A 21118-nucleotide genomic window follows, 5' to 3' on the forward strand; every position below is an offset into this window, starting at 1 on the left:
GCGAGAGTTGGCCGGCAGCCAGGGAGAAGTTCCTGCTCCCCGCACTAGCCCTGAGGTGCGTGTCACTAGTCTGGCGCCTCCAAAGCCAGCCCCACGCATCAGGCCTCTAGTGCGCCTGCCCAGTCCAGTACGTCCTGTTCCTGCTCCCCGCACTCGCCCTGAGGTGCGTGTTACTAGTCTGGCGCCTCCAAAGCCAGCCCCACGCACTAGGCCTCCAGTGCGCCTCCATAACCCGGTACAGCCCGTGCCTGCTGTGAGCACTCGGCCATTAGTACGTCCTGTTCCTGTTCCCTGCACTCACCCTCCAGTGCGCCTCCATAACCCGGTACAGCCAGTGCCTGCTGTGAGCACTCGGTCTCCAGCGACGCTCCTCAACCCTGAGCCTCTAGCGACGCTCCTCAGCCCTGAGCCTCCGTGACTGGAGTTAGACTCGAGTCCAAGTCATGTGACTTGAGTCCACACCTCTGCCGTAAATGATGGTTTGTGGGAAAATTGGTTTATTTCAAATGGTATTGTAATTCCACCCCATCAGACTACAGTATCATATAGTATCTTGGGAGCACCAAAACCCTTTTGAGCACTAGTGAGTGAATGGTAAGGTCTACACCTGTTGTATTTGGCGCATGTGACAAATAAAATTTGATTTGGAATTGTTGTTTCGGGCCTATTAACACATTTTGAAGCATGCCTTATAAGAGGCTTTATTTGTTGCACTGGTGAGGGGAAATGCTGTAACAATTTAACTCCTATGTGATTATAGTGCCCCATCAATTTAAAATGTATAGGGGACAGATTAGATAACGTGTATATAGCCAAGTTATCGTTACTCATTGTGTATTTATTCCTTGTGTTATTATTTCTACATTATTACATTTTTTGGGGCCCGTTAGTAAGCATTTCACTGTTAGTCTTCCTCTGTTGTTTATGAGGCAAGATTGGAGTTGCATCTAGTCTTAACCTTAACAGGTTGAGCATCTTGTCATGTCCTTTTGGTCTGTTTTTCCCTGTAAGTTTGGAAGCCTTTGTTAGAATTGCAAGTGATATAAAACACCAAATATGAATTAATATGCTGCAATGTGTAAATACTTTACCTAGCAGCCAACCTGCTTGCACCAATCCCTTGTAATTACAGTAAAATAATGTGAAATACAAGCCCCTCCCCTCGATACATTTCATTCATCCCTTCCAATTACTGTAGCATTTACTTTTTTTATAGTATAATACAGTACATTTTATGATATTGTACTGTGTGTCATTACACAGTACTTGCTCTGATACCATCTTTATATTACAGTAGGTGTACTGTAATATTAAATACAGAATATTATTTGCACCAAGCTGATGGTAGCCTCCGTGCAGGTATACAAGCACAGCCAGCGCAGGCCCATATTTATTGATTAAGGAATTAAAATAATGATTTATTAAATGTGGTAGTACCAAATACTATAGACAGATAAAAAAAATCCAATCTGTTTATCATTCAGTTTTAAATTAAAATGGAATGTTTTATTATGTGATGGCATTGAAAACTGCAGAAAAGTGTTTTGAAAACTGAGTAAAATGTATTGTCACAGCCAATACAACTTTACGGTTCCTGACAAAATTAGAAAAGTATTTCTATTGATAAAAGTTTTTTCAAGAAACACATTTTTTGGGAGAATTAGAAATGCCCAAAATGCCTGTAGTTGCAAAATTACGAATAAAAAACATATTCAAAATATGAATGTGAAAGGCAGGGGATTCGTCGCATACAGACCTCATTTGCACATCTGACAAGTAGCTAGGTTTTGCGTTTCCTCGAGGGCAGGAGTTATTGCGAGCGAGTCGACTACCGGCTATATAAGCGCATACAAGATGCTGCTCATCAGTCACCTATTTAGTTGTTGGTGTACCTTCTCAAGACTCCGATACGGCCCCCACAGATTCATTTATAAAGTGTTCGTTTATTTGCAGCACTGCTTTTGCCCTTTTGGTTTACCGTTGCTGTTTTCGAGATGCAGGCTCACTTTCATGAACTCTGAATAACTGGATTCGTCGCTTTGGTCCAAAATAGGTTATTTCAAACAAAATGCGGATATCAAGATCTGAAGTTCAACCTACTCAAAGACAAGTAGTCTAAAGATTTCAAGCGATGGCTGTTGATCCAGTCATTCTTTCAAACGAATGTTTTTTACGCGCGACTCCGAGGATGAGAGTCCAAATTAAGTTGTGAAAATGAGACATATGGACCACAAAATCTCAGACCCTTTACGTAACCCCCAAGTGCGATATTAATATTACTCTCTAGGTCCCGTGCAATTATTTGGACATGGACAATGGATACTTTAAGAATTGCAGTAAATGGTGTTTCTTATAACGAGGCATCAGAGATCTACAAACCACATGCTGATCCGTTCACTGGTCCAATAACAAATCTGGCACCTTGGAATTTCGCAGTTTTGGCTACCTTGATGTTTGTTATAACATCTCTGTCTCTCTTTGAAAATTTCACTGTTATGTTGGCCACTTACAAGTTCAAACAGCTGAGACAGCCCTTAAATTATATCATAGTTAATTTATCTCTCGCTGACTTCCTTGTGTCACTCACCGGTGGAACCATAAGTTTTCTAACAAACGCCAGAGGGTATTTTTTCCTTGGAAATTGGGCTTGCGTTTTGGAAGGTTTTGCAGTCACCTATTTCGGTAAGTTCAGCATGGTTCATGGTTATGTATTTGAATAAATTGGATGCTGGTGTAATCGCACACTTACTGTAGGTGTCAGTGTTGGAGCTGTTTAGATTCCAAAGTGTTGCAAAAATAATAACATTTGAAAGTCAAAGACTTGATTGTTTGATTGACTGTTTATTTATTTGTTTATGAGATTGGTTTCTTGGACAGTTAAAAAAAAAAGACAGCCGAAAAGAAGCCATCCATCATTTGTAGTGCATTTCGCAGTTCTTTTAAAGCATTTTGTTGCGGTGAAAAATGTACCCAAAACTGATGGCAAAATGACACACAGACAGATATGATCGTGTGATAACATTATCTAATTTAGTAAACACATACATTTTTTTTGTTGCACAACATAGCCTTATGTCAACAGTGAAAACACTTTGTTTGTTGCTGGGAAAGTAGGCTACAGTAGCTACTTATTACATCAGAAGACAGTAATCTGTTTATTATGACGCCTTAATCCATTTGTTTTTGAGCTGGTTTGTATGTAAGACATGCTGAGAGAGGTGCGGCCCCTGGAGAGAGTATGTCTTTGGGGATTAGTGTGTATTAGTTGATCGTGATGGAATAGAATCAAGATAGACTATACACAAGTTGCTGTTCTGATCCCACAGGATAAATAGTTGTCAGTCGTAGTTAAAAACAATTTTTATCCTCATTGAGAAAATCCCAGCTGTACATTTTTGGGGTCAAAGAATGTTCCATAAATGCAAAAAGCTGTATGTATTATTAACATAGTTGTATCCAATTTTCTAATAAATCAAAGTGATTGTAGATGACTTTGTAGCATTCTCAGACAATTATTTGAACTAAAAAGCAGTAGGGTAATACTTTGTAATAAGTATACCTGTGTAATAACACTGTCATTACACTAGTAACAGCATTTTATTAACATTAGCATTTTATTAGTACAGCAATGGAGTTGAGCAGTTTTTATAATTACACAAAAGGAATAGGGGCTGCTCCTTATTTCATGTGTGACCCAAATAGCACTTATTTGGGTCCTTTATATACTTGCATACAACAACAATTCTGAATTAAATATAGTGTTAAGGAGAGGTTAAGTGTACTGTAGTCTTGCCCCAGAGACTGTAGTACATAAGCAAACCTTTGAGTGAATTATACTTTAATTAAGCACAGCTTTTTCACTCCATTAGGAGGCAGCCTAATGTGCCTTTACTGCATCATTAGCCTATTTTAGGTAAGTGTACGTCAATATGTACCTCTTACATGGATTATACATATCCTGCAAATTGCTGGAGCTATACCCTAAGTGCTGTCACATTTGCATTTAGATAACTCGCTGGGAATGTAACTCAAAGTCCTATTGTGGTTGGAATCATAGTGCGCTGCCTTTTCACTGACATTGTCACAATGGTATGTGAATATCATGTACATACACTCATTGAAAAAAAGAGCTACCTAGAACCATAAAGTGTTTTTCTGCTGTCCCTGTGGTAGAACTGAACCCTTTTTGGTTCCAGCTAGAACCTTTTCACCGAAGGGTTATTTGAGGGTTCTACCTGGAACGAAAAAGTGCTCTATCTGGAATCAGACAGGGTTATCCTACAGGAACAGCCTAAAATCCTTTTAGGGTTCTAGTTAGCCACTTTTCTTTAATTTTCCATTCATTTTTCATACTGTTTTGATGTAGCCTCCTTTTTTTTGTTGTGTCCATTTACTTTTAATGCATTTCACTGTTAGCTTCTATATTTAAAAGGGTTAAAAGGGAGCCCTCGATCCTGTTTATAAACTTGTACATTTGACTCTATGTTCCACAATAAAACATATTTGAAACAGCATTTAGTTTGGTAAAGTGGGGGTTAATATAAGCGTGACTGAGTTAGCTGAAGTTGGCTAGCTAGCTTAGAACGGACGACCAGTCCTTTTACATAGCAACATGTCCAAAATAACTAAGGACCAGATTTTTGTCCAGACTATAACTTCTTTTAAAAATAACGTTTTTAATGAAAATATGTCATTTATTGTTATTTTAACATGTTAGTAATCGTTTTACTAATAGTAATAAGGCACGCGAGTCAGTGCTATGTAATGAATATAGTCACAGGTAAATGGGTTAAGTAGTAATGTGGCTTCTGGGCCTTACATAATGCCCATAATACCCTTCTTTCAGGGATTGTGGCTATGTGGTCCCTGGCGGTCCTGTCCTTCGAGCGCTACTTTGTGATCTGCCGGCCTCTGGGGAATGTCCGTCTGAGGGGGAAGCATGCAGCGCTGGGCCTGCTGTTCGTCTGGACCTTCTCCTTCATCTGGACTATCCCTCCTGTGTTCGGCTGGTGCAGCTACACCGTCAGTAAGATCGGCACCACCTGCGAGCCCAATTGGTGAGAGGCAACTGAGAGAGAGCAGAGGGCACACATCCTATAGTAAACATACTGTAGATGTACAGCAATATCAACCTCCTGTTTGTATCATACACGCACTTAGGTACACATGGGTCATTCTTGAATAGCATTGGGATTTTCGAATTGCAGTGACATTTGGGCATGGCAAAAATGCTTGTATGAACTACAGATATCCCCATTCAAGGAATAGTTAACATTGTCATAATATGACTGGGCCATGTAGAAAATGGTGGAAATGTAATTCAAATGTTTATGGTCTACTTTCCTCTGACCTCAGGTATTCCAACAACATTTGGAATCACACCTACATCATCACCTTCTTTGTGACCTGCTTCATAATGCCCTTGGGGATGATCATCTACTGCTATGGGAAGCTCCTACAGAAGCTGAGGAAGGTCAGTTTCCATATATAGAATACTGGCACTACTGGAAGAGGATGCAACTGAACCAAAGCACATGCTTGGGAATATTTTTTGTAATTGTCTAGTCATTATGTCCTGGTGTATTCAAGACTTTCAGGTCAGTTCTTAAAGTCTTTAAATAAACTCACATAACAGACTTTATAGCTCAATAACCAAAGCGGTTTGTTGTCACGTCAATCCTCAGGTGTCCCATGACAGGCTGGGTAATGCCAAGAAACCGGAGCGTCAGGTGAGCCGCATGGTGGTGGTGATGATCGTCGCTTACCTGGTGGGCTGGACACCCTACGCAGCCTTCTCCATCATTGTCACAGCCTGTCCCACCATCTACCTGGACCCCAGACTGGCTGCCGCACCCGCTTTCTTCTCCAAGACGGCTGCAGTCTACAACCCAGTAATCTACGTCTTCATGAACAAACAGGTATCTCACTCTTTCCCCCCTGAACGCATGGCTACTTATGACATTCTCTGTGTTGTTAATTACATTGAAGGCGTACACCGTATGGATCTGTGATATTGCTGTTATTATTGTTGTCCAAGGGTTTAGACAACCATTCCCAGGTGTACTGTGAATAAGGCCAGGATACAATCAGATCAACAGTAACACAACAGCAACATATTTTGTGATTGCTTTTGTTTTGGTGGTGGCGGAGGTGTAACTGTGTAAGAGCTGTCATATCCACAAGCTGCTCCTGGCGTTACCTATCGCGGACATGCCATTGGATGCACTGAATTGCATTTGTAGAAATCCCCTGCAGCTACATTACAAAATTTGAACACTCAATGTGTGATATACTCTACACCTCGGTCAGGCTTCTATAAATCCCTATTATTGGTGTCGTTATTTCTATGTAGCCTACACTTTCTCATTCGGAACTTCGAACGCGGGTTGGATTTAAGGACAGGTGTCGTTTCATGACAATTACCACAAGAGCAGCCAATTACCGATTTGACAGCTCTAACGCAATTACACCACTGTCACCGCCTAAACAAAAGCAATGATAAATGATGCGTTTGTCGGCTAACATGGGTTACTGCTGATCCGATTTAATCCTGGCCTTTTGCTTATGAATTCTCTGAATTCTGCAATATGAATGGAAATACAATTTGGCAGTTTTCAGGAGGAAAAATGCCCACCAGTTCTCTGCCAGGTTGTGGCAAGTCTCACTCAACTGACACAGAGCTGAGAGGCATCATCACTTGTTAGTCATGGGATGAAAGCCTTTGAGGAAAACTCAGCTGACAGTTCTTTTTTTTGTTTTTGGGTGTTAGCCTGTCCTTAAATAATGTATGGTGTATGAATAAATGACATGTGAAATATAGAATGTAGAACTGTCCATGCTGGCTGGCTGCTTTAAAATGCATCAGCTCCTCGATCGGCAGGCAGGTACCAGTTTGTTTTGCAAATACCAAAAGATATTCTGCACATTGAGCATGGGAAATGCGTTAAACAATGTATTATTATTATTATCCTGAGTGGCGCAGCGGTCTAAGGCACTGCATCTCAGTGCTAGAGGCGTTGCTATTGACTGTGGTTTGATTCCAGGCTGTATCACAAACGGCCATGATTGGGAGTCCCATAGAGCGGCGCAAAATTGGCCCAGCGTCGTCCGGGTTAGGGTTTGGCCGGGGTAGTCCGTCATTGTAAATAAGAATTTGTTCTAGTTAAATAAAGGTTAAATAAAAAAAGATATGTATTATTATCAGGGGTTCTTGATTACTCTCTGCTCATTAAAAGAGAGATATACAGAGTATTCAGACCCGTTGACTTTTTCCACAATTTGTTACGTTACAGCCTATTTCAAAAGAAATAATTACTCATCAATCTACACACAATATACCATAATGTCAAAGCAAATGTATTAAATTAAATAAACATTTACATAAGCATTCAGTCCCTTTACTCAGTACTTTGTTGTAGCACCTTTGGCAGTGATTAGAGCCTTGAGTCTTCTTGGTATGACGCTACAAGCTTGGCACACCTGTATTTGGGGAGTTTCTCCCATTCTTCTTGCTAGATCCTCTCAAACTCTGTCAGGTTGGATGGGGAGCGTCGCTGCACAGCTATCTCCAGAGATGTTAAATTGGCTTCAAGTCCGGGCTCTGGCTGGGCCACTCAAGGACATTCAGAAACTTGTCCGAAGCAACTCTTGCGTTGTCTTGGCTGTGTGCTTAGGGTCATTGTCCTGAAACTTTGCCTCAGTCTGTGGTCCTGAGCACTCTGGAGCAGGTTTTCATCAAGGATCTCTCTGTACTTTGCTCCGTTCATCTTTCCCTTGATCCTGACTGGTCTCCCAGTCCCTGCCGCTGAAAAACATCCCCAAAGCATGATGCTGCCACCACCATGCTTCACCGTGCAAGGTGATGGTGCAAGGTGTCCTCAAGACGTGACCCTTAACATTCAGGTCAAAGAGTTCAATTTTGGTTTCATCAAACTAGAGAATCTTGTTTCTCATGGTCTGAGAGTCCTTTAGGCTGTCATGTGCCTTTAACTGAGGAGTGGCTTCCGTCTGGTGGAGTGCTGCAGACATGGTTGTCCTTCTGGAAGGTTCTCCCATCTCCACAGAGGAACTCATGCCCTCATATTGCCAACAAGTGCTCAGCATATGTGGGAACTCTTTCAAGACTGGTGGAAAAGCATTCCAGGTGAAGCTGGTTGAGAGAATGCCAAGAGTGTTCAAAGCTGACATCAAGGCAAAGGGTGGCTATTCGAAGAATCTCAAATCTCAAATATATTTTGATTTGTTTAACACTTTTTTGGTTACTACATGATTCCATATGTGTTATTTCATAGTTTTGATGTCTTCAGTATTTTTCTACAATGTAGAAAATAGTACAAATAAAGAAAAACCCTTGGATGAGTAGGTGTTCTAAATCTTTTGACCGGTAGTGTATGTAAATAAGTCATTGCTGTTTTCATTTTTTTTTTTATAAATGTGCACAAATTTTAAAACCTTTTTTCGCTTTGTCATTATTGTGTATTGATGAGGGAAAAAACTAGTTAATCCATTTTAGAATAAGGTTGTACCGTAACAAAAAGTGGAAAAAAATGAAGGTGTCTGAAAACCTTTTGAATGCACTTTAGATTTAGATTTACACAAAGCAACAATGAATTTGGTCAATGATAGACATTAAATAACACATTTTTCCTTTTTTTTTACCAAATCTATATTTTTTATGTAAATGGAAGTTACAAAGCCTCATGCGCATGCTTTCTCATTCCGATTGTGGTGATACTGATGGTTTCTCGGGACTGATGGCTTCTATGACAACCAAATAGAGCAAAATAAATAGTATTCTCTCTGATATATGGCCATTTATTCTTGTTTTCTGCATGCCCTCATATTGCCAAATGAGCCTGAGGATGTCTATCACAAGGAAAATCACAAAAATAGTATCTAAAAACTTCAATAGCATGCTGTTTACATAACATTTTTGATTTGGTAAAAAAAAAAAATCTGAGCATATCTACGCACTTGCTTGACTGTCCTGTATAGTATACTGTATTGGTCAGGGAGATTTTGGTCACCCGGTGGGTGCATGAATTCTGCCTGTCCATCTGACTGGCTGCTCTATTTTACATCTGTCCTGTAAATAGGTCACTGTATTTATAAAAGAGCAGGGGATGTGAATAAATGTAAATAAGGACAGCTAGCAGGCAGATCCTGGCATCAACATACCTCAGATGTAGGACAGTTGTAAAAGTCAACTGACCTTAAGCAATGGGGTGGTCTGTGTGGAAGTTACACAATAGTGTCAGAGACACATAGGAGGCTTCCTACAATGGATGACTTCTGTACAGTAAAGTGAATTTATACCATAGACAGGTTCAAAGTATTTCATACACAGGTCACAGCAAGGTCAAGGAGGAACGTTCTACTATCCTTTGATATTTCTTAAAAGAAAAAGCTTTGATTTTACAAGGTCAGTCCCTCAAAATACAAAGGAGGAACCACAGTCCCCAAAAGATCACAGTTGTCAGGAAGAAGTTTTTGATTAATAATTGAGCAAATTAAGTCTTGTCTGTGGCTGTGTGATGAATGGTTGGCATGCCATAGTCTCTCTATTGTGCCATATCAAGTCACGTTTTTATTTGTCACGTGCCGAATACAACAGGTGTGTCAATGTGCGGGGGCACAGGGTAGTCGAGGTAATTGAGGTACTATGTACATGTAGGTAGAGTTAAAGTGACTATGCATAGATAATAAACAGGGAGTAAAAGAGGGGGGGGGGACAATGCAAATAGTCTGGGTAGCCATTTGACTAGCTGTTCTGGAATTTTATGGCTTGAGGGTAGAAGCTTTCGGTGCGGTAGCAGAGAGAACAGTCTATGACTATGGTGGCTGGAGTCTTTGACAATTTTTAGGGCCTTCCTCTGACACCGACTGGTATAGAGGTCCTGGATGGCATGGAGCTTGGCCCCAGTGATGTACTGGGCCGTATGCATTACCCTCTGTTGTGTCTTGTGGTCGGAGGCCGAGCAGTTGCCATACCAGGTAGTGATACAACCAGTCAGGATGCTCTCGATGGTGCAGCTGTAGAACTTTTTGAGGATCTGAGGACCCATGCTAAATCTTTTCAGTCTCCTGAGGGGGAATAGGTGTTGTCGTGCCCCTATGTCTTGGTGTGCTTGAACCATGTTAGTTTGTTGGTTATGGGGACATCAAGGAACTTGAAGCTCTCAACCTGCTCCACTACAGCCCTGTCGATGAGAATGGGGGCCTGCTCGGTCCTCCTTTTACTGTAGTCCACAATCTTCTCCTTTCTCTTGATCACATTGAGGGAGAGGTTGTTATCCTGGCACCACACGGCCATGTCTCTGACCTCCTCCCTATAGGCTGTCTCATTGTTGTCGGTGATCAGGACTACCACTGTTGTGTCATCGGCAAACTTCATGAGGGTGTTGGAGTCGTGCCTGGCCATGCAGTCGTGAGTGAACAGGGAGTACAGGAGGGGACTGAGTAGCCCTGAGGGGCCCCTGTGTTGAGGATCAGCGCGGCGGATGTGTTGTTACCTACCCTTATAACCTGGGGACGGCCCGTCAGCAAGTCCAGGGTCCAGTTGCAGAGAGAGGTGTTTAGTCCCAGGGTCCTTAGCTTAGTGATGAGCTTTGAGGGCACTATGGGGTTGAACGCTGAGCTGTAGTCAATGAATAGCATTCTCACATAGGTGTTCCTTTTGTCCAGGTGGGAAAGGGCAGTGTGGAGTGCAATAGAAATTGCATCATCTGTGGATCTGTTGGGGCGGTATGCAAATTCGAGTGGGTCTAGGGTTTCTGGGATAATGGTGGTGTTGTGAGCTATGACCAGCCTTTCAACGCACTTCATAGCTACATATGTGAGTGCTACAGGTCGGTAGTCATTTAGTCAGGTTACCTTGGTGTTCTTGGGCACAGGGACTATGGTGGTCTGCTTGAAACATGTTGGTATTACAGACTCAGTCAGGGACATGTTGAAAATGTCAGTGAAGACACCAGTTGGTCAGCGCATGCTCAGAGTACAAGTCCTGGTGATCCGTCTGGCCCTGCGGCCTTGTGAATGTTGACCTGTTTAAAGGTCTTACTCACATCGGTTACGGAGAGCGTGATCACAGTCATCCGGAACAGCTGATGCTCTCATGCATGCTTCAGTGTTGCTTGCCTCGAAGCGAGCTTAGAAATAATTTAGCTCATCTGGTAGGCTCATATTTCCTGGGCAGCTCGCTGCTGTGCTTCCCTTAGTAGTCTGTAATACTTTACAAGCCCTGCCACATCCGACGACCGTCGGAGCCGGTGTAGTACGATTCAATATTAGTCCTGTATTGACACTTTACCTGTTTGATGGTTCGTCGGAGGGCATAGCAGGATTTCCAAAAAGCTTCCGGGTTAGAGTCCTGCTCCTTGAAGCGGCACCTCTACCATTTAGCTCAGTGCGGATCTTGCCTGTAATCCATGGCTTCTGGTTGGGTTATGAACGTACAGTCACTGTGGGGACGATGTCATTGATGCACTTATTGATGAAGCTTGTGACTGATGTGGTGTACTCCTCAATGCCATCGGAAGAATCCCGGAACATATTCCAGTCTGTGCAGGCAAAACAGTCCTGTATCTTAGCATCTGCGTCATCTGATCACTTCTTTATTGACCGAGTCACTGGTAATTCCTACTTTAGTTTTTGCTTGTAAGCAGGAATCAGTAGGATAGAATTATGGTCAGATTTGTCAAATGGAGGGTGAGGGACAGCTTTGTATATGTCTCTGTGTGTGGAGTAAAGGTGGTCTAGAGTTTTTTTCCCTCTGGTTGCACATTTAACATGCTGGTAGAAATTAGGTAAAAAGGATTTAAGTTTCCCTGCATTGAAGTCCCGGCCACTAGGAGCATCGCCTCTGGATGAGCGTTTTCATGTTTGCTTATGGCCGTATACAGCTCATTAAGTGTGGTCTTAGTGCCAGCATCAGTTTGGGGTGGTAAACAGATAGCTACGAAGAATATAGATGAAAACTCTCCTGGTAAATAGTGTGGTCTACAGCTTATCCTGAGATACTCTACCTCAGGCGAGTAAAACCTCGAGACTCCCTTACTATTAGATTTCGTGCACCAGCTGTTCTTTATAAATATACACACACCGCCACCCCTTGTCTTTCCGGAGGCGGCTGTTCCATCTTGCCGATGCAGCGTAAAACCCACCAGCTGTATGTTATTCATGTTGTCGTTCTGCCACGACTCGGTGAAACATAAGATATTACAGTATTTAATTGTTGGTAGGACATATTTGATTGTAGTTCTTCTATTTTGTTATCAAATGTTTGTACGTTGGCTAATAGGACTGATGGTAAAGGCAGATTACCCGCTCGCCGACGGATCCTTACAAGGCACCACGACCTACCTCCCCGATATCTCCGTCCCTTTCTCCTGCGTATGACGGGGATGAAGGCCTTGTCATGTGTCTGAAGTAAATCCTTTGCGTCCGACTCGTTTAAAAAAAAATCTTCTTCCAGTACTAGGTGAGTAATCGCTGTCCTGATATGTAGAAGCTCTTTTCAGTCATAAGAAACGGTGGCAGAAACATAATATACAAAATAAGTTATATGGCATCTTGGGACTGTAATCTGCCCAGTCCTACAGAGGGGCACATACACATGATTGAAGCGTTGTGAAGCCTGAAGAGAATTAACATTTGGGAATGACTTGATTGACAGGACTGCTACTTTAGCGCATTATCAAGGAGCATCCCCTTCCCTTCTTCCTCTCTCCTCCATCTCTCTCTTTCTAAGCTGATTGGGATGTGCTTTGTTCAGCTCTGGCTCTGTGAGTTTGGAGGGGTACTTCTGACTGTTGCACGAAGGCCCATGAGCCTTGTTGTGAAGGCTATTAGAGGAAGTTGGAGAGAAAGAGAAAGTTACTACAGAGAGACATATAGATCTTTCTTTGGTCCCAGCACAACTTTCACTGCACACAAGCAGCTACTGCACTGAGAAAGGGATAGTTGCAGAGGAATGCTTGACACAGTACACTCTGCTTGCATTACATCATGTGTACTCATGTCCCTGGCCATACAGTGGCTTGCGAAAGTATTCACACCCCTTGGCATTTTTCCTATTTTGTTGCCTTACAACCTGGAATTAAAATTTATTTTTGGGAGGTTTGTATCATTTGATTTACACAACATGCCTACCACTTTGAAGAAATATATTTTTTCTTGTGAAACAGACAAGAAGTAAGACAAAAAAAAGAACTTGATCGTGCATAACTATTCACCACCCCCCCCCAAAGTCAATACTTTGTAGAGCTACCTTTGCAAGCCTCTTGGGGTATGTCTCTATAGCTTGGCACATCTAGCCACTGGGATTTTTGCCCATTCTTCAAGGCAAAACTGCTCCAGCTCCTTCAAGTTGGATGGGTTCCGCTGGTGTACAGCAATCTTTAAGTCATACCACAGATTCTCAATTGGATTGAGTTCTGGGCTTTGACTTGGCCATTCCAAGACATTTAAATGTTTCCCCTTAAACCACTCAAGTGTTGCTTTAGCAGTAAGCTTAGGGTCATTGTCTTGCTGGAAGGTGAACCTCCGTCCCAGTCTCAAATCTCTGGAAGATTGAAACAGGTTTCATGGTGATCTCAGGGTGCTGAGAGGTGTTGGGATTGCGCCAGGCATAGCGTTTTCTTTGATGGCCTAAAAGCTCAATTGTAGTTTCATCTGACCAGAGTACCTTCTTCCATATGTTTGGGGAGTCTCCCACATGCCTTTTGGCGAACACCAAACGTGTTTGCTTCTTTTTTCTTCTTTTTTCTTTGTCTCAGTATCGTTTGGCTGACCTGGAACGGGGTCAAAGGTGGGGAAATTCTTGTCGAGTTTGTCAAGGTATTCCGCACCAAGCGGGTGGAGAGGGTTGGCTTCATCCTGTGGAGAGATTGGGACCAAAAGGCCAAGAGAAGAAGCCAAGCCTTGTTGTTGTTGGCCAAGAGGCGCCATATTACTCAGTGCCGAAGGGCCAAGAGGAGAAGACTGAGGGACACATGAGGGAGGCAAGGTCTGAAACCTATTGTCTTCACTCCTGTGAGTACTGGGCTCCGGTTGCTTGGATGGGTAGTCGCGCTGTAGAGTGTGACCATTCTGGATTTCCTTCAGATGGTACCTAAGGGTGGTATTCTGCTGCATTGCAGAGTCCACTTGAGCACTTAGAGTGCTGATTTTGGACACGTGAGTGTCACACCTGCTCCTTTCGGTCTCAAACTTATCTGTCATGGTTTGCAGATAGAGGTCTTGAGTACGGAGCGAGAGATTCAGTGATGAGATTTCCTCTGCTTGCTTCAATCAATATCAATATTTCAATATTTCAATATATCAATATTTCCATCCTCATCACCTGAGTTCTCTCATCATTCATTTGGTCAGCGACTTCAATAAGTTCTGCTGATTTGTCATCCAACTTTGTCATTGTGTTCATTAACTGATCGTCTTTTTGTCTGCAGCGCTTTGAGGAGAACCGTGTTATTTTGAGTAACATTCAACAAAACAGCATGCATGTTGTCAAGTTGAGCACTCCTGTTTGTAGATAACTCTTCAGATTTATCTAGTTTGGCGTGGACATCATCATATTTAGTTTTGGCTAAATCGAGTTGTTCTTGTAGAAAACGATTTTGTTGAAGAGCTTGTGCTTGTTCATCGTCATACGTTTTTGCAATTACATTTAATTGTTCAGTTTTCAAACGCAGTTCCATAGCTAGCAGAATTTTTCCCTTTTCTGCATTTGTCATTGGTTTCCCGGTTCTCTCACCTGTCCCTTTATGTCTACCGTTACTTGTTCGTGCTTCAGCTGTGCACTGCGGTATTGGACAGATGCCAATCTCGGATGGCAAGACATCAGAGCTAGACTGGAGAGAACCTTTACGAGGCCTGCGCCCGATGGTTGATTTTGGAAAGCATTGTTGTCTGGTTTTCCACTAATGGCATAATTAGGGTTGTTATCGCTGCTGAGGTCAGAGATCAATCCATTTACGGGTGGAGGTTCACTAATTAGCGGGCGAGTGGGGACCACCCCCTCTGATAGCTTGCACATTATTAGAACATTTGAAAGGAAAAATGTTTTTCCTAATTTTCCAAAATTTGGTTTTGGAATGTTGGGAGCTGCAAAGACGATTCTAATCTATTTATAGACGTTAATGAACCATCAGTACTGTACAGTACTGTGGAAGTTGGACGTGAATGAATTTGCAAAAGCAAATTGAATTAATCAATGCCAATGATTAGTCCTACCTGGATAGGATTTCTGGGTATTAAACTTGAATTACCTGAGGTTGCTTCATCCAGGTTAATATGAAAAGTTTAAGTTGTCTCATTTAATTGGAAGAACCTAGAAAGGTTACTCTAGAAGTTAGTCTTGACGGACAGAAATAGTAACGTTTGGCCTAACGGACAAAATCTGGAATTTATCCCTCACTGCTATCGACATTCGACCGGAGCCACTCTAAATAGCTTGTTCCAATGTAAAATACACACACACAATTTGTTTATATAGCAGCCTGTTTGTACAATTCTGTTTGCACAATTGAAATATAGAATTCAACAGCAAAGTCCAATTCTATCTTAGATTCCTCGCACGGGGGCTCCATATATGTCGTGTCTTTGGGCACCATTAAACTGAAGACATGTTTATCAAATAACTCCCTGTAATTATTATTACGCGATTAAACTGATTAATCGTTTAACTGTAATTAACTAGGAGATCGGGGCACCAAGGAAAATATTCAGATTACAAAGTTATAATTTTCCTAATATAACTTTCCTATATTATAACATTATATTATAGTATCTGACCGATTATCTTCTGGTTTAAATGGTGTATTCTTTACCTCGTCCAGTCTCATTCCAAACGTCGTAAATTGTTGTTATCTGCACGAACCCAGTCTTCACTAAGTCATCCATACATCAATTGTCTCAAAATAATTTATTTACTAAACAAAGTAATTCACAGAAAGCATACAAACAGTAGTTATCGTTACAAAGAATTGGTAGAGTAATGTGCCCTAGTGGGCTAAACCGGCATGGCGGCTTGTTAAACAAAAGAGTAGTGGGGGGTCAGTTGAGAAGGCACAACAGAGTTGATAAATATTAACAATTGATATGCTAATCCTTTGCACATGAACGCTTACTCATTCGGGAACAATAGCAATCAATATATATTTACGCTCAGTGTGTCGTCGGGATCCTTGTTGGAGAGTTTTTGTCCGCGTTCTCTCTCTCTCTCTCGGTTAGAATGGATCTTTCACAGCGACATTCGTTCATGTCATTATAAAATGGATGTTTCGTCGGTCTTCGCGTTCAATGATACCAAATTTCTAGCTGCAGACTATTAATTAATATCAAAGACTTGTTATCATTCTGTCGGTATCGATGGTTAAACTTCAGTAGAGGGATGCATGGTCAAACCTATTGGCCAACTCGTAATGGAGTGGAGGCCTGGTCTCAAGAAAGAAATTCTGGGTGGGGGTTTTATACTGAAGATAGAAAAGCCTGTCACATGATGCCTTGTCCTATCTGTGTCCCTGGGGGCGTGCCGATGACTGAGTTAAGCTTTGTACAGAAATACAATTCTCTCACATTAACATCAGAACACATCGTATCTCCAAATAACTTTAATCTTATTAAATCATTTTATACAACCATTAGATGTAAGTCTCATTGCTGAGGCTAGTATATAAACCTTAGTATGGTAATATGGCCATATTGTCTCTAATGAGCCTCACAAAATTGTACCAAGCGGACCAGTTCGTAGCTGGATTCTTCACCGATCTTTTATACCTTCTCCAGAACATAAATGTCGTTTGGTTCTCCAATTCTGTGAGGTGGAAGAATCCTTTGTTCTCTCCATGAAAACACTCTGTCTCTTTATACTGGGGCCATGAGGCAGGACATTCTCCTTTGGAATTTTACGACTGCCTTCACACAGCCTTGTGTCAGAAGTATAGAGGTCGGGGGATGTTGCATAGAAAACCTAGAGGGCAACGTCATGACACTGTATAATGTGGCAGAATATGTGACACTTAGATTGCACACAGGTGGACTTAATTTAACTAATTATATGACTTCTGAAGGTATTTGGCTGCACCAGATCTTATTTAGGGGCTTCATAGCAAAGGGGGTGATTACATATGCACGCACCACTTTTCCGTTTTACATTTTTTGAAACAAGTTATTTCTTTCATTTCACTTCACCAATTTAGACTATTTTGCGTATGTCCATTACATGAAATCCAAATAAAAATAGAATTAAATAACAGGTTGTAACGCAACAAAATAGGAAAAAAACCAAGGGGGATGAATACTTTTGCAAGGCACTGTATGTGGCAAGATGATTTTTTCTTTTTAGGAGAATGCCAGTACATCCTGCTCTGTACCATAATGCTACTAAATGGCATATTATTATTATGATTATTATTAGTAGTAATAATAATATATGCCATTTAGCAGAAGCTTTTATCCAAAACGAGAGTCATCATGCACACATTTTACATGGGTGGTCCCAAGAATCAAACCCACTATTCTGATATTGCAAGTGCCATGCTCTACCAACTGAGCTATACAGAACCGCTGTACCACTCACCAAAGCTCTTCTGACACACAATCCTGCTGTCTATGTCCAGTGCACAGAAATATGGGAATTGAAATGTGTTCTCCATTTAGCTGAGAGGTGTGAAATGTTATGATGTTTGCCTTCTTCATTTTGGAAAACCATCTAGCCTCCAGAATAGCCTTTCAATGGGACAGAAAAAGTGTTGACGTTATTTTGCTCAAGCCATTCATAGTTCCATTAAGGTGACACATTTATGACCTTATGCTTGGTATGGCACATACTGTAGCTTAGTGCCATAGTTGCTTTCTTGTTGGTCTATTTTGGAACATCAAGCGAACACATTTGTCAAACAAACACTTAAATGTATTCTCTGCTAAAGCCTTAAAGATTTCAAGGTCAGTGGACAAAACACTGTGAATCTAAAGTGAACATCCATTTGAGAATAGGCCAGGATTCAATCTGTTCGTGGGTTGTAGTCAATGCAACTTTTAAAGGCAATGTTCCCACGTTTGCAGAGATTGCTTTCACTGCAAACGCAGCATCCCACTGGGCAAAAACAGGTTGAATCAATGATGTGATGACGTTGAATCAACATTGAAAACTGATTGGATTTGCAAAAAGTAATCAACGTAAGGGAATTTTGTCTTTTTTCACCCAACTATTATCATAAATCCAATGACATGGTGATTTTTTTTAAATGTATTTCACGTTGAATTTACATCAGCTGAAAACTCAACCAAATGTAAATCATAACTAGAAGTTGAACTGACGTCTGTTCCCAGAGGGATATGTCGTCTCAATTTGAAACTCCCTTTTAAAAGCAGCATTGTCTACAACCTGCGATTTAATTGAAAATCCGTCCATAGTGTTTATTTTCAGCAGCCTTTGGGAAAGTAAAGATGTGAGAAGCATTAGCTTGGACTTTATGTTGAAATGGAAACTTTAATAGTGGCACAGGTCATGCTTGAATTTGCTGGGGGCGATGCATTGAGGGTTTTCCTGGAATCTGCTTTTGGGACAGAAAAAGCTCGCAAAAAGGTCAGTCACGCAACAGTTTTATCTGCAAGGTAATGTGGAAACAAGTAATGATTCAGAGCTTTTTAGAGTTTTTTTTCTCCCACCCTTTTAGACAAAATTGGCAGGCCATTGATGTGTGCCCTTCAGCAGTAGGATGGTGGTCAGTACTCCATCCTATCTGCCTTTTAAACAAATAGCAAAAACCAATGGCAGTGTTGCAATATGTGCTGAACATCTCTTGATAAGTATGATACATATCTTCTACCTGCACAGCCATGTAACTGTCTACCGCTTATCTGCTTCTTTTTAAGAGGAGCTACAGTATCCTGCCAGTTCAGATATCACACTGCAAGGCAATAAGTGGCTATCACCTTATCACCTGGGTACTGTTCATAAGGCACCAATCAGAAGCCTACATGTTAAGAAACAATGAATGTGCTTTAAGAACTTGTCCAAAAATAACATTTATTTCATTCCTGTTTAAAAATATTTTTCCCCCTTCATACTGAAGGAACACTGCCTACACTGCCTTTCTGACATTTTCTTTTTGATTGGCCGTTCTAATGCCCTTTGACCTTTGTCCAGTTCAGGAAGTGTCTGATCCAGCTCTTTACCGGAAAGCCTGCGCCAGAGAACATGAACGCAACATCGCAGCGACCGGGAATGACGGGGGAGAGCTGCACGGGGGGCGAGATGTCAGCCATCGCCGCCCGCATCCCGGTCTGCGGCAACGCTCAGCCTAAGAATGAGGAGTCGTCCCCGAGCGAGTGCAGCTCCGTCGCCCAGCTACCGATTCCAGAGAACAAAGTCTGCCCCATCTAGGCCAACAGAAGACTCCCCTCTCCCCAACTCCAGTCCTCATTGCCTTTCCATCCTCCCTTTCTGTTCGTATACAGAGGCATCGTCTCTTACTCACAAACTTCTTGTGATAATTGTTAGTTTAAAGATGCCAGCTGTAACCACAAGGGTTCTCTGGTTAACTTTTTATGTATTAGTAAAAATAGAGAACTTGTCCGAAACCGGAGCACAAAACAGGGACGTAATACTTTAATGTATGGCTAGCAGACAGACTACCCTGACTGCCTCTCTCTGCTGGCTCTCATCTGAGCCTAAGCAGGGTCAGGCCTGATTGATGTCTGGGTAGGAGACCAGATGCTGTTGGAAGTGGTGTTAGAGGGCCAGTGAGAGGCATTCTAGGCCGCCTCAATACCTTAGGGCTGTCATTGGGACACTGCCACCCAAAGGGTGCCCTTAAACCAAGGTCCTGATTCTTATACAATCATGGCCACCTGATCCTCACATTAGCCCTCTCTCCACTACAATACAAGATTCTTTCAGCACGAAAACCGCTAATTCTTTAAGTCACCTCCATCATTAAGTCCCCTCCATCATTTAATGTTTGTTGACAGTGATTAAATATTAACAATTCAGCAAGCTAGAAATCTTGGCTGTAAATGTACTATTTGCTTGTCTGATTCCCTCCCACTTTACTTGAGTCGTGAGTTATTTTTGTTCTGGTAGGCTTAATTGTCATCAGCTACCTAACAGTTTGTTGTATTAGAGGGGGCCCGTACACACTCAGCTTGTACAACTGATGTACTCTTTATTGTATCACAAATGCTGTGCCAAATGCGCTGCACATCAGTTTTACAACTTGAGTGTGCACCACCTGCATTATCAAGGTTGTCAGAGGGGGCAGGTGTCGAGTCCTACTCTTACCCAGAAAAGCCAGACTTACTAGATGAGAGCTGGCTACCGTCAGAATGCTTTAATCTGTAGCTCTTTTCCCCTTTGAAGCCCCTGTGATGGCAACTGCTGAGAGGGTATTGTTTTCTATATGTTTCTGTACTTTCTCTTGAGCAGATTCGATGGGGAAGTTTCCATTCAAAACAAAGACAGTCAATGAGACTTGGTGCAGCTGGCCCCCTGCTGGCTCTGCTGGGACACTGAGGGACTGTATATTTATGATGAGTCCACAAAAAAATCATTTCTTTCTTCAACACACTGTGACTGTACATTGTATGTCGATAAATAATGTATGTGGACACTGTGAATGGGTCCAGTGAATCCGAGTAGCTCTGCTCATCATTAGCGTCGATAAATACCATAGCAATGTACACAAAATCATTGTACAATGAGGATCACATCACAAAGCATGGGTCTACAGTCAGCAATATTTTAGCACAAGATACTGCAACACTGTTGACTTTAGAACTGGTTACAGTAGATGTAGTAATACATTTCAGGTGTATTCGAACTTATGTAAATGTATCTTGACACTGTCTCTTGTTCACCATTCTGTGCCGCACCACTATTGAATAAGTTGAACAGTAATTGTAATGTGATAATATCCATAATAATATGTGATAATATCCATTTGCCGGGTACAGCAGAGACCCTGATCATATTGCATGAGTCAGTCTCAACAAATACATAATGTACAAATGAATCTCGCATTGCCACACTTCATGGTCTTCTTCACTGGGCTATTGGAACGAATGTAAAAAAGCCAAAATGAAGGTTTGTATGAATAAAGGTTGATACTTACAAGTC

The 21118-nt window shown here is 41.8% G+C and overlaps 1 protein-coding gene across 1 annotated transcript; it reads left to right on the forward strand.

Annotated features, from left to right (window-relative positions):
* The first annotated feature begins 1887 nt into the window (after positions 1–1887).
* Positions 1888–20719, forward strand: LOC115193957 (vertebrate ancient opsin). The gene is made up of 5 exons (XM_029753116.1): positions 1888–2682; positions 4847–5057; positions 5356–5473; positions 5685–5918; positions 19151–20719. The coding sequence occupies exons 1-5, from the start codon at positions 2316–2318 to the stop codon at positions 19385–19387; spliced, it is 1167 nt and encodes a 388-aa protein (XP_029608976.1). The 5' UTR covers positions 1888–2315; the 3' UTR covers positions 19388–20719.
* Positions 20720–21118: the final 399 nt, after the last annotated feature.

Source organism: Salmo trutta, chromosome 5 (genome assembly GCF_901001165.1).
Source record: "Salmo trutta chromosome 5, fSalTru1.1, whole genome shotgun sequence".
Classification (NCBI taxonomy): domain Eukaryota; kingdom Metazoa; phylum Chordata; class Actinopteri; order Salmoniformes; family Salmonidae; genus Salmo; species Salmo trutta.

Bases quoted from the DNA above. Each gene is read 5' to 3' on its own strand.
- LOC115193957 (XM_029753116.1), top strand. From the start codon at position 2,316: ATGGATACTTTAAGAATTGCAGTAAATGGTGTTTCTTATAACGAGGCA. The intron at 5,058-5,355 runs GTGAGAGGCAAC...CTCTGACCTCAG, and splicing joins ACCACCTGCGAGCCCAATTG to GTATTCCAACAACATTTGGA. The intron at 5,919-19,150 runs GTATCTCACTCT...ACCTTTGTCCAG, and splicing joins ACGTCTTCATGAACAAACAG to TTCAGGAAGTGTCTGATCCA.